This window comes from Hesperophylax consimilis, chromosome 29 (assembly GCF_061612785.1).
Source record: "Hesperophylax consimilis isolate HC1 chromosome 29, BYU_Hcon_1.0, whole genome shotgun sequence".
Classification (NCBI taxonomy): domain Eukaryota; kingdom Metazoa; phylum Arthropoda; class Insecta; order Trichoptera; family Limnephilidae; genus Hesperophylax; species Hesperophylax consimilis.
Window position 1 is genome coordinate 13,016,734 of NC_142864.1, and position 14,867 is coordinate 13,031,600.

General features: G+C 34.7%; 1 protein-coding gene across 1 annotated transcript in view; it reads left to right on the forward strand.

Annotated features, from left to right (window-relative positions):
* The window catches only part of LOC149409891 (zinc finger protein rotund-like), a 504,757-nt gene that overhangs the window by 93,211 nt on the left and 396,679 nt on the right, over nucleotides 1-14,867 (forward strand). The window contains exon 2 of the mRNA XM_089649178.1: nucleotides 12,824-12,907. Within this exon, the coding sequence (XP_089505304.1) occupies nucleotides 12,824-12,907 (84 nt within the window). The remainder of the gene's footprint in view (nucleotides 1-12,823; nucleotides 12,908-14,867) is intronic.

Genomic DNA, 14,867 nt, shown 5'->3' on the forward strand with positions numbered 1-14,867 from the left:
CAAGGAATAAGGACATGTTATGGTAAAACAACAATTAAGAAATTACATATTATTACAGAAACTATATTGGAAATAAAAATAAAGATTAAAATGATTGATAAAAAGATATTTTAAGTAATAGAAATAAAAATTTGAAAATTTTACTAAATATTAAAAAGACATGCAAAATAATAACAATTTTTTCACTCAAACAGATTAATCGTGGTGCGTACTTATCTAGAAATGTACCTTTTGACGGTCACATTGTCAAATTTGAATTTAGTGATATAAAAACAAAATAATGATGGAGTGAAAACCTTTTTTTAAAGTATCAAGAACTCATGTATTCTTTAAAGAAAGCTCGTCCCTTTCAAATAGTCAATGTTGAACACTGTACAAAATATAAACACTATACAGACAAGTGCGTTCTTGTCAGGTGTGTAAAACAATGTACATTTAAAATCATATCATGCCTTTTACAAATAACTTTTTCCACAGCACTCAATTAACTTTCGTTGTTCATATGCCAAGTTCAACTGCCATGTATCAGAATTGGTATTAGAACTCTATTATGGGCAGCAAACCACGCTTTTTCGGCAGCTTATAATGTAACTATGTTGAAGTTATCTAAAAATTTTACGTCCATACAATCCATTATTTGAAATAATTATTAGCATCGACTTAGAACTCAAGGGACTCATACACATTCAAACGTTTTCGCTTTTCCACCATTCGCCTCAGGAATCCATTAATGATCTCAAATTAAAATGAATTGAATTGAGCTGAATTAATTTGTTCAACTCAAGTTGATTAAGGACAAGCATCGATGTTCAATTATTTGTAAATTCTAACTTAACAACTTTCCTTTAATTAAACTTTAATTAGATTCAATCTACACCTACTCCTTTTTTAACCCTGCGGATTTAACCCTTAAGCGCCCATAAGGGGGTGTGACTAACCCCTCGGCGTGACTTCTCGGGGTGTCAAGTGTAGAGCGGAATATCTTGAGGGTGGAAGGAGTTAAATTAAGGGTAGTTTATCACGCGATGACACTGTTTTAATAGTTCGTTAGACGACGTGTGGGGCTTTGTGTGAAGTTAACAATGTTAGGTACTTGCATAAGTGTTCTTACTTAGAGTTGAATAAGCAGACCCAGAAATTATCAGTGCCGAACTCTTAAAAAGCCTACTAAATAATTAAATAATATTTGTAATGTTTTCATTTAAACATATTTAATTATTGAATAAATATTAATTATTAGTAAATACAAAACAGGTTTTGCGAGAATACTAGTGAATAAAATCAATAAAATTGATATTCATGCGAAATTTTTTAGTTTTTAAATATATCAATTTGAATTGTTATTTTGTATTCGGGAATGAATTAATGCAAATTTCGGAAGCTGAAACTCGACAGATTGCCTCGTTATCTATAACAATGCATTCTATCAACTTTTTGTGGCAATCATGTACAAACGCGGACGTATTTTCCTGAAGCATTTTCCTGAAATCGGATGACATTACACCAGTGTAATAAATAAATGTCGGTCATACGCAGTCAAGTTCCTGAGAAGGAAGGTACAATCTACAGTCAAACCAAAACATTGTTTTCAACGTATGTATTATACAGGGTTTTCCAATAAGAGGTGTTATTTTGAATAGCCCGCTCTTTCGGTAGATGTTACTTTTGAAGCTGTCATTTTTTGACATTTGACAAGTTAAAACTACGTCATTATAAAAATGGAACGATACACGCTTCAATAATGCATTAAAATTATAAAAATTCACTTGAGTGAATCAAATGCAAATCATCTTGAGTGATTGAGGCCCATTTCCACCTCGGTGGCTTCGTCAACAAGCAAAATTGTCGCATATGAGGCTCGGAAAACCCAAGAGTTATTGTTGAAAAGCCTCTTTATCCTCAACGTGTGACTGTTTGGTGCAGTTTATGGTCCGGCGGAGTCATTGGCCTTTACTTTTTCGAAAATGAGGCTGGAGCAACAGTTACGGTGAATGGATTGCGCTATTGAGAGATAATTAATGATTTTTTATGACCGAAATTGGATGGTATTGATTTGGACAACGTTTATTTTCAACAAGACGGCGCTACGTGCCACACAAGCAACGACACCATTGATCTTTTACGATTGAATATCAAAATAACACCTCTTATTGGAAAACCCTGTAGTTAAATTTTCAGTATGGTTTCAATAAATTAAAGTCCCTTCGAACTAAAAATACACAGGAGACCCCGAGGAATATAATTTTCCTCTGGGCCTATTTCATCTTTTTGGATGCGTTGTGGAGGGTTTTTTAAGAATAGGGAGGAGAGGAAGATCTTGGAAGGAAAAATGTATGCGGGGTGGTTAGGAATATGTGTTCCGGAGAGAGGACAGACCGCAAAACATCTCAGTATTAGCATACACTTGGCACATTGCGATACTCTTCTATTATATTGACTCTCGACATGGCCCGAGTATCTGGTTCACTTGATCGTGCCGTGTATTCAGGAAGACCTCAGGCGTCCCTGAATTCTTTTACCATTCATATAATGAAGGAGAGTGTGGTGTTTAAGATAGATGTTCTGTGTTCAATTCCAAAACGGAGAAAACTTACTTATATAAACTCTATCTATATCCATAATCTGGTTAAATTATTCGTATTCCTGTTAAAAACGAAGCTGCAGGCCTTTGACGAATGAATTGACAGATTTCCCTTCAAAGGATCCTATTTCCTAATACCTGCATGAATACGTGTTCCGGTATATTAAGAATGGACTCAGATTTTAATAAGAAATGAATTGCCACCAAGTTTTTAACAAGATTTCAATAAATTAGCCATAGTAATTTTTAGCTGTGCAGTCGCAACTGTTACCTTTGTTTTTTTTTTATTTTCCGAGTCTTTGTTTCATATTAATTGAGGTTTATTATTCTATTTTATCTTCTTTTTCAATGCCGAAAAAACACCTTCCAAAAAATACAATTGGAAATCGTAAGAAGTAACCTTTCTACCTACCGAAAGAGATTTTTGTTACCAGGCTAGCAGAAGAACGCAAGTTAATAGTGTTGCCTTTGTTACTAAGCCTAGACAAAGGCTTCACTATCTTTCCAGGAACACTTTAGTTATTAGTTGGCTAAATAAAGACATATTATCCTTGGTTGAATGTTAAAGAGCACAAGAGTAGAGGGGGGCGGATAGGAACCGGTGACAAATGGCAGTGGACATCGCGCAGGGTACAATCGTAAAGATCTACTCTGCTGCGCGCAAGGGCAGAGGTGAACAACCGGAAAAAGTGGCCAATTGCATAAAAGGGCTAGGTGATGAAGTCTCGTTTAGAACAGTCTCAACTGCTCCCAACCTTCTGGTGCAAGTGAAACCATAAAATTCTCAATTAAGTTATTTTATGAGGCTGAAGGTAGTAGGAGGGGAAGGGGTATCAAATCCGTATCACCAAATAGGGCTAAAGCCATTTCAAGCAACGTTTCAAATCTGAATGTTGGTCTTACACCAGGGTGAGAGTTTTTTCCACTCTGGACCGTGCCACAAGTATACTATATATATATTATTTTTAATGAAAAAAAAACATTTATTGCTGTGAAAATGAAATTATAAAATTATTGCAAAGGACCTCATTTGCTTCTTCAAAATTATAAATGGTATTATTGATTCACCTACTCTACTGCAACTCATTCCCTTCAATATACCCTCGCAAAGACTCAGAAATAATGAACTGCTCTTCCTCAACCATCATTCGACAAATTATGGATATTATTCACCATTGTCCAGAATGTGTAGACTGGCCAACTCAAGTCAAAACCTTAAATTTTTTGGGATAAGTCTGAATGATTTTTGCCAGTTGTTAACAAGTGACGGAATATTATAAGTGTCCTGTGGTCCTGACCCACGGCGTATTCTTGACTTGATTCGACTTGTCACTTTATTTTCTTATATTATATCTACCACATGTCTTTGCTTTCATGTACCTTTGTCTACTTCTGTATTTTTCATTTTACTTTATTCGTGTTATTATTTTGTAATTTGGACGATGTCCGTAAATAAATAAATAAATAAATAATTTCATTTTAGACAAATATTTGATAATCCTTCATGTGTAATCTTTACACTCCATTCTGTCAAATTGCGAAATGCAAATCCGTTCTTTTTGCATTACACGGGCGAGTAACTAAAATAATCTTTGGATTTCGCAGTTGTCGACCCCTGCAGTTTCTTCTTATACCTACTTCTCGCTCATATCACAATGGCCGGGAATTAAATGGACCACACATTATTACACGGAGGTAGTCACAGTTGCTGCCCGCTCTCATATCCTATAATATGTACCTACACAGCTTCCCTCGCTAGCTGTAGCTGTGGCTGTACCATTCTCATCGCGCAAGACACTCCCCGCTACCATTTGTACCACATCTCCCCCATTGTTGGCGACTGACGTTTGCCCAATTTGTAGATATATTTTAGAGAGTAGATAACATAATCTACAATTCTAATAATAAAAAATAGAGTATTTATCTGCGGATTAAAATTAATATACTAATAACTGGCTGACGTATACCCGGCGATACTCGACTTTTCTCCACTTTCAATAAATATAATTTTTTGTTACGGTAGAGGAATCTATCAAACGAACTGACCGTTTCTGCACAAAGCAAGGGGTTTTTTCAAGTAGCTTGGGTCTCCAGACCAGAGGTGGCTGCCAAATTCAATAGTAGGGCGCACTTGCGATTTGTACAGGGTCAGCAGTTCTCCCTATCTGCACTTTTATTTTGTGAAATAACTTATATATTATGTATAGTTCATCGCTAAATTGAAAGTGAAATAACCGTTATATTATTTATTTAGGGGAAGGGAGGGTAAGATGGAAGGAGCGGGCAAGATGGAAACTATCAACCTATCGCAAACCGCGCGACAAAGTGCCCGTGTCTCTATGCACACAGATATAAGCGCCCATGTTGTATTTATGTCCTGTGACTCGGTTCGGCTTGCGCCACCAAGCGACTTACACGCGTGTTTTGTATTTTCGCGACGAATTATTACAAAATCAGTTGACTTTAAAAGTGTGATTACTCATACAAAGTAAGTAATACTACCATTTTGTTTTTATAAACACTTACTATAAAGGATAGATGGTATGAATTGATATTTAAAGAGGAAAAAAATTAAAGGATTTTCAAAGATATTGATATTATTATTGGCAGTTAGCTTATGGGCAAGATGGAAAATTGCATTTTAGGGCAAGATGGAATAGTTTCCATTTTGCCCGCGTGCAATTATTTTGATTTCTGTTTTAATTTTTTTCAACTAATTGAGAATGATTCTCTTTATAGATGGTGTTCAAGTATATTAGAAAGAGCAACATAGGATCTTGGATCTTGACTTGGCAGATAGCGATGGACGAAGCTGTAACTACTACAATACGCGCAGCTTCATAGAAATATGGAATTGCGATCGGAACTTACACCGCTATATCAAAAAAGGTATCGCGTCCAAAAACCTACGTAGATTTCAAACTGCTTTTTCGAAAGAACTTGGTAGAAAAATTTGTGACCTTGCCATTGAACGGGACTCCCTTTTTTACGGCTTAACAAAAGAAAGTCTACAGCAATTTGCTTATGAGGTGGCGGTACAAAACAAATACCGCATCCATTTACATGTGAGAAGGCTGGGGGATCATGGCTTAACGAATTTATGAAAAGGAATCACCAACTAACTTACAGGACACCGGAACTCACAGCTTTAGATCGCTGTTCTGCTTTTAATCGCACGCAGGTGACATCTATAATATGGATGAAACTGGTGTTAAGACTAGTGCCTCTAAACCTCCTCGAGTAATTTCTACAAAAGGCAAAACACAAGTAGGCGTTGTAGCAACAGCAGAAAAAGGGCTACTTACCACAATGAATTGTGCTTGCAGTGCAACTGGTCGCTTCAATCCACCTTTCTTTATATTTGGACACAAGAAGAGAATGAATAAACGTCTTTTGGATGGAGCTCTCAATGGCTCTCAAGCTTGGTGTTCTGATTCGGGCTGGATAACTAATGACACCTTTAACAACTGGCTTCAAATATTTATTGAGAAAACAAGACCAACAGCAGATAGAGCTGTTTAATTAATTTCAGATAATCATGTTACTCATCAAAACCTAGAAACTTTAAATTTTGCTCGAGAAAAACATATAATCATGGTCAGTATTCCCCCCCACACAAGCCACAAGCTGCAACCATTGGACGTCTCGGTTTACCGTTCATTCAAAGTGGCTTTTGAGCAAGACCTGACACTTTTCAAAATAATCATCCTGGAAGAAGAGTAAATCAGTTTTATTTAGCTAGGCTAGTATGCATCGCCTATGAAAAAAGTGCTACTGTGCAAAATGCCACTAGTGGGTTCAGAAAGGCTGGCATCTTCCCATATAATAGACATTTGTTTATAGATTTAGACTTTGCACCGGCCACTGTTTATGAAAACGCTCCAGTAATTGAAGGCGAACAAAATTCCATTCTGACTGATGAGGGAAACAAAAATACCGACACAAATGATTCAGCAATTGATAGCCAATCTCACGTCAACGTCAATATTGCAGACAATATTACCAATGAAACATCTACTTTCCATGATGGTTATGAAAAAATACAGGATGAAGAAGTGCAACTTAATTTTGATAATACACAGAATACGATGTCAGAAGAAACGAGTTCAGGTGTTATTGATAAGAGTTTGAAACAACCATCCACCTCGCACTTAGTTTCTCCAATTAAAATACTTCTATCACCAAAAGTTAATCCTACAATAAAGAAACGAAAATTGATATGTCAAAAATCAGAAATCCTAACTAGTTCTCCATTCAAGAAACTATTGAAAAAAATACGGAGCTGAAAGCGAAACCAAAATTAGTCCTTAATCCGGTCATCAATGGCAAGAAAAACAAAGGAAAGGGCAAAGGAAAGGGTAAAGGAAAGGAGAAAAGGACAGGAAAAGATGAGAACATACTACAACATCCGGAGCAGTCAACACAAGACGATGTGTTGTGTGTATTATGTGGAGAAGCATATGTGGAACCGCCCACAGAGGACTGGGTACAGTGTCCAGAGTGTTGTGGTTAGGCACATGAACTATGTTCAGACATAGAAAACGGTTGTCTTTTATGTGTCAATTGTAAAATGCAAGGATATCCTATTCATTCCACCTTGCCCTTATAAGCTTTCCATCCTGCCCTCAGGGTTAGGGCAAGATGGAATTATTCCTGTTTTTCTTTTAAGAGTCTTAACAGATTTTATACTCAGTTTTAATTATTTTTAATAACGCAATTTTATAAGCATGTAAGATCTCTATGAAGACTTATTAAAATAAAGGATTAATATTATGTTGTTCTAATTTTTTTTACATCTTAAAGTTAAGCCTTCCATCCTGCCCTCCCTTCCCCTATTAATTTTCTGAAAATCGACAATTTACATTTATTTCAGTTTGTACAAAAGTATTATACAGCCAAAATAAAACCAATTATGGACTTCCTCCTTGTGACTTTACCTCTACTGAAACAGCATAACAAGGAATAAGTAAATTAAATTTGTAAGAAAGGAATATACAATCAAAAATTATACAGAACAAAAGATTATATAAAGCGAAGCATTTTCAAAACAAAACATTTATAGCCATGGAGAGAGGTTGTAGATGTAAATCAAATCATAATAGAAATATAAACAATAGAGACATAATATTATTCACAAACCATCAGTTGTCACCATATGTATAGTTCTTCGCTAAATTGAAAGTGAAATAACCGTTATATTATGTATAGTTCTTCGATAAATTGAAAGTGAAATAACCGTTATATTATGTATAGTTCTTCGACAAATTGAAAGTGAAATAACCGTTATACTATGTACTTCGCTAAATTGAAAGTGAAATAACCGTTATATTGTGTACAGTGCTTAGCTAAATTTCATTCTCTTCAAAAGAATATCAATTAAAAACAAAGCTTCCAAAACAAGACGCATCGCCCGACTAAAATGCATTTATTGATCGAACAGGAAACGCAGTTCGTTGATGCATTTAGTTGCATTCTACAATATGCAAAGTGTCCTTTATTTAGCATTCCCTTCATGTCATCATCTCTGCTTTTTACCCATCATTACCTGGGCTGAAAATATTCAAAATATTCAATTATTCAAGAAAAAATGAAGATACATTTTGGCCGCAATTTATTTCGCACAGAAAGGCACAACAATTTGTCATGGAGCGGAATTTTGCAAAATATGACGTACTTTTTACTAGGTATTGAATGCAGTTGTTTTTGCTTGATATTTAAATTTCGGTAACGGATGTGTTTCAAGTGTTATGACGTTTCTTAAGCAGATGTAACAGTTATCAAAATGTAACCATATAAATGGTATCGTTTGACTGTTTTATTTATGTGATATAACGTCGTTATTTTTGTTTGTTCTGTTTGGAGCCAGTGAAACTTTGGCAATCCCATTTGTGAAATGTTGTGGGGTCGAAGGAATTGGGGTAGTGAAAGGAGAAGTTTGAGAAATTCTTTGCAAATAAGATTTAGTCACTAAACGTAGCTAAAATCATTTCAAGAAACCTTTCCAAACTGTGTGATGCTTTTTCCTAGAAAACTAGTTACAGATAAAATAATTGTACCTTTTAGAACTGCCTTAGTTTGTTTTTTTCCATGAACAAAGAATATAATTGCAAAAAAAATAATCATTTGAAATCACACTTTGTAGACATTCAGCACAGCAAATTAATTCTACATTTTAGCTCTTAAATCTACAGAAGAATTGTTGTTGTGGTACTTCCTCTAGAAACTCTCAATTATTAAAGTTATTGTCCTGTGAAAAATCACAAGTAGTCTGAGTTTTGGACAAATCAGTTCCAATTTTAAAAGTGGTAATTAAAATATATATTTTATATTATTGGTAGGATATCCAAACAAATACTTCCAATTTTGAAAATGACACTTTAATTCAAAGCAACAGTTCTAGACTTCATTGAACTGGTTGCACACAGAAGGAGTCATAACCGAAATTTTTGTGGATTATATTAAGAAATTGGGATATACGCGTGTACTTAGATGCCTAAAAGCATATACCTACCTATGTAATATTATCTTTTCGTTTTTGATACCTCCTCAGATCTGGAACTGCACGCGTACCAGTCCCTTAGATTTCGAATGCTTGAAGTGCAGCGTCTTCCACTAATACTCTTCCAGCAATCTTCCTTTGGAATATCAAATAATTTAAATTGGAAATTGGAAATCGGATATCAGGCGCTCATTTTTATGCATAAAAAATTGTTTTTGTCATGTTTGAAGGTTCGCCAATTCTGGCGTATATGATACAATAATGATATGGCTAGGAAATCGCCTCGTGACATCCAATTTAGATTGACATGTCGCCAGTTCGATCCCCGGAGCACAGCAAGGCTGATGGCTTGCTGCATTTTGCATGTAATTTGAATAACAGATGCACCTTTTTGCATCGATGTCACTGCAACAGCGTTTTTCTTGCTTATTTGATGAACCGCTGCTCGACTCCCATGTAAAAATAATCATAGTGAATACTACTCGGATGAATGAAGAATTCTTGGGGGGTTACGCACGCATGATACAGTAGGCCAATTTATTTAGACTAGTGATACGGTTTCATTGAGATTGTGGAATCTTCTTTGCTATAGCATTTCGTTTCTTTTTGAAAATATTGGTGCTTCATATAAGAACTCTGAACTTAATTCTTTCATAATTAAAAATATACTAAATACTTAATCATTCCGCCTGTCCATAATGATCTTATTAATGTGTCTGCATCTTGTTATCATGTTATCAGTGACTGTACTGTGACGCATTAGCTCGTGCCAGGTACGGGTAAGGATATAATCCTTTTCTCTGCCTAATTAAAACTTGTGATCTGCAGGATCGTTCCGCCCCGAACCAATATTCAAAATATTGTCCACTTTTGTACTGACAAGCTTTTGGTATCTCGGTGATGTGAATGGAAGTCGGGCCCACACTTCGATAATGTTAAGATAGATTGGATCACAAGTCACATTAAAACACCAATCTTTGCACAAGCACGGCGTTCATCACTTGCAGTGATTATGTTTTCCACAGCTTTTACGGTGAATTATATCAGTAGTTACTGGTAGAAATTTTCAATATGTAATATTGAACATTTAAACAGCGATCTATACTCATCGAATTCTCACGTCATCGGAAGGCTGGAGCCTTTTGCGGACTCATTACCGCAAGTGGCGATTCGTATGAAAAGGCAAAGACCCAAGCTATTGGGTCTTAGCTCTGTAATTTTCGGGGGCAGAACGAAGCTAGACCAATGTAAAGTATAGGGTTTTCCAATAAAAGGTGTTATTTTGATATTCAATCGTAAAAGATCAAAAGCTTCGTTGCTTGTGTGGCAGGAAGTGCCGTCTTGTTATGATTGAACATTGTCCAGATCAATACCATCCAATTCCGACCATAAAAAATCATTAATCATCTCTCGATAGCGATCCATTCACCGTAACTGTTGCTCCAGCCTTATTTTCGAAAAAGTAAAGTCCAATGACTCCGATGGACCATACTTCGCACCAAACAGTAACATGTTGAAGATAGAAAGGCTTTTTAACAATAATTCTTGAGTTTTCCGAGCCCCAGATGCGACAATTTTGCTTGTTGAAGAAGCCACCGAGGTGGAAATGGGCCTCATCGCTCAAGATGATTTGCATTTGATTTACTCAAGTGAATTTTAATAATTTCAATGCCTTGTTGAAGCGTGTATCGTTCCATTGTTATTAATGGCGTAGTTTTTACTTGTCAAATGTCAAAAAATGACAGCTTTAAAAGTAAAATCTACCGAAATAGCGGGCTATTGAAAATAACACCTCTTATTGGAAAACTCGTTGTAAACCGTTGGCGTTACGAAACAGTGACTATAACCAAATACCCTATAATATTAATAATACCTCCAATTTCTGACATTTCTCATACATTCTGATGGCAACATGCTGCTTGCGCCTAGGTTTTCTTCAAATATATTTTTATGGATTTTATGTGTTTAATTTTTTTTAAATTTCAAACTAATAAATTAGTGAGACCGAACAAAATAATAGATAACCTACGTATGATTTTAAAGCTTATACCTGACAAATATTAAAGCGGCTATTAACTTTGTCTTCGATGGTTAAGAAATGTCATAAAATACTTAGATTAAAAAATTGTGAGATTTTTTTATTTTCTTATTTGTAGATTTCAATTTTAAGTAATTAAGAACATTTTATTTGCTAGAATTTAACGAACTCTTATTTTATTTCAGTCGTCTTAAATATCAATACAAATTGAAAATATCTCCCGAGTAAAAATAAATGCCGCCAATGGGAATTGAACTTCTCATCATTAAAAAATAATAATATTTGTCAAAAATATTTCACCAATAAATGAAGATATCATATGTCTCGACGCCATCTAGTGAGAAATTTAGCACTGACAAAGCCTTTCCTATAAAAATAAAGTTGGTTGTTTACAGGTGGAAAAAATATAATAAGCAGTAATTTTTTACTGGGGTACTAGTACGTATTGAATCATTTGGGCTTGCCCTCCTCCACGGAGACCGTCAAAAGGCCGGCATACATTTTTAAAATTATATATTGCGTCATTTTTCACTAACCTGCGCTAGTACTAAAATAATAACCTTCAGGGTTGTAAAAATGTAGAGAATCCGTCAAATCTGTGCAAAATTCAATTCAATATCACGTTCAGTTGATTGATAGTTGGTTGCAATCCGTTATAAAAAAGTATTATAAAATTGTTGTTACTAGATATATTGGAATAAAGAAAAATTTGTGTCCGAAACGTTGGCTAAAGAAGGAGTTAGCGCAACACGGCATAACACCCCAAAAACAAATAACAAAAATACTTTTGGCCGTGAAAATCTTAAATCATATTTGACATCTAAGGCTAACTAATTTCATACAACATTATTGCACGTTGGAAGCTGATTAATAATAATAATAATAATAATACTTGGATGACTTGTATAGCGCCGTTTTTGTGCAACAACACCTCAAGGGCGCTGACGTTGTACTATTAAATAAATGGTTTTATAGGAACACATATTATATATATATATATATATATATATATATATATTGGTAAACCATATACAGTATATTAATTAATTTTGCTCAAAATTTTGCCTGACTGCAGGTTCGCATAGTGAGGCAGATTAGGTCCAACTTAAATATACGTACCATCATTATCTCTAGACAATGAATTTGTAACTTCCCGAGGGATCCCTCTAGTAAAATTTGAGATCTTAGTAATACGTTCATCAGACGTAATTAAAATAAACCCAACAGATCGATTTTCTAAAGCTGCTAGGGCAAAGTCGACCGTAGGTCCATCTATTACGCTGGGCCGCGCGCCGAATATTGTTTTACACGACTTCATCACTTATGTCGTTAGATTCCCACTTTATTTTAGAGATTTGATTAGTTTGTCCAATACACAGTGCCACGCGACGCATATTTTTTGACAACAAATCAATCGAAAGAAATTTGAAGCAGTATTCATATCAGATCATCAAGATGGTTCATTCCGAGCACACCTAAGAGAATGTCTGTAGGATAGAGCCACGGGTAGTGGCCATACTCCCTCAAGTAGACAAATCTCAGACATTTCTTATGAACTTTCTCCTGCACGAGGAAATGGAGCGGGCTCCAAAACACCAACCCACTTTCAAGCTTACTCGTAACCAATAAGTTGTTAAGTTTTATGAGAATCCGGGTGTCTCTAGTACTACTTATGTTCCTAATTCAATATGTGTTTCTGTTTTAGCAATGTGGCCAACACAAAGACGGTCTGGAGTACTCCGGGTGGCCACGCTCAAGGAACTCTATGACCATGAAACAAGGATATGAGGTAATTAGATCATTTTATATTTTAAGTTACTTATTCGATTGTCGAATTTCACTGCACGCTTATTATGCAAATAATTATAATAGCATCTGGTTTCAACTTAATAACTGCAAAAAAATAACTATTTATGTCGTGTGAGACTGTAAAAAATGCATTTAAGTTCCATTTTGTCTCAATCAAAGTTAATTTTGAAGTTTAGAAAATATGCATAAATTAATTTAACCCAAGCGAACACCCGAAAAACTTATTTTGTTCATGTTTACTTAAACTCCCGACTTAAATAGTTGTCTCTATTAGATATTTTAGTTGAAATCGAATGTTGTTTTTTTAAAGAGCATTGGCATACAGCGGAATTCGACAAGTTTACGACATATTTTAAGTACCTAATTCATATGGTGTTATATAGTTTTCCCTTGTGTACGAAAAATTATATTAACAATAATATTAAATTAACAATAAATATAAAAAAAATATATATAATATTTTGCTGATTTTTAAAGTGCCGTTTTTATGAAAAAACACCCCAGGGGCGCTGTACAAATAAATATTTAATAAAATTAAGATTTATAATTATCACTAGTGACTTAAATATACGACTTAATGCTAGTGACTGAATGATCAACAAAATAATCTACATCTTTACCGCAATATTAAACAGATTGAGGTGTAAGGCTCCCGTTGACATTATTAGAATTTACCGATTTAAATTTTCATTTACTTATTGATATTTTTGTTAGTATTTTTACTATTCCTCTTATAAGTGTCAGTTTGATCACCCTGTGGTTGTGGCTGATAAGCCACTACTTTGGTACTTTGTAATACTAATTTAGTTAACAGCATAATGTATTCTTTTTTTTAAAGCTGTACGTCTCAACCCAGAAATTCCCTAGTGAAATTAACAGTTTTTGATTTTATTGTATTCCACTGTTTTTTGTAATAAATTATTCGTTGGTAAGTAAATCAATAGAATTTCAGTAGCAGCAGGAATACAATTGTACACTAGGTTTCTGTGAATTATCTTTTTATAATCTTTTCCGATTTTATGTCCGGGTTAAATCTTCCCCATAGGAAAAACTAAACTCTTCCACACACTTTTCCACAAATGATCATCTAGTCAATCAACATTATGCAAGTGCATTAAATAAGCAAAATAAATACAAAACAATACAAGAACAACACGTCAACTCACCAGAGATCAAATGGGAAAATAATTCACCGACTCCAGATATTTTCATATCAGAGGGTTCGGCTCGGTAGGACTCCTAACAGGGCCTATAAATCCTACTGATCCCTCAACATAAATATTTTAAAAATCTTTAAAAATCTATCGTTGATTTTTGGATTTTTATATATAATTTTTTGATCTAATACGCCTAAATTGTTAATGGGAGAGCTAAGTATAATGCCAGTAGCCGAAATAACGAATGGTAATATTTTCATAGTCTGAGAATGCCGAGAAAGTTTTTCCAATACTTGCATTTCTCCGAGAAAATTACATAAATGAAATAGAAATAAATTAACACTTGTAAATGCAGGCATCTTTCTGTAGCTTTAGTTTCCTTGGAAGGTCAATGCCTCTTTTCAAATATGTCCGCAATATTCACCCCTCTGATCTGATTACCACATCTAATGCACAACTATCGTAAACTAATTTTCCGTATTTCAATATCCCACCCCTATACAATGTGAAACTACCCCTAACCACAGTCCTGTGACTTAAGTTCGCTGCCAGTTGTCAGACAGACAAAAAAACTATGGGAAATTATTACTGTAAAGCTGAATACGTTATATACTACAGAGTTTCTTTGATAAAATATTTGTATATTATAATGGAATGTTAACATGAGGCCAACATTTAGAAGAATGTTCCGACACAGACCAAATATTTAAAAGCTGTGACGTACTTGATATACGCCAATTATATGTTAAAACACTACTAAACTACCTTTTCTACCAAAAAAAC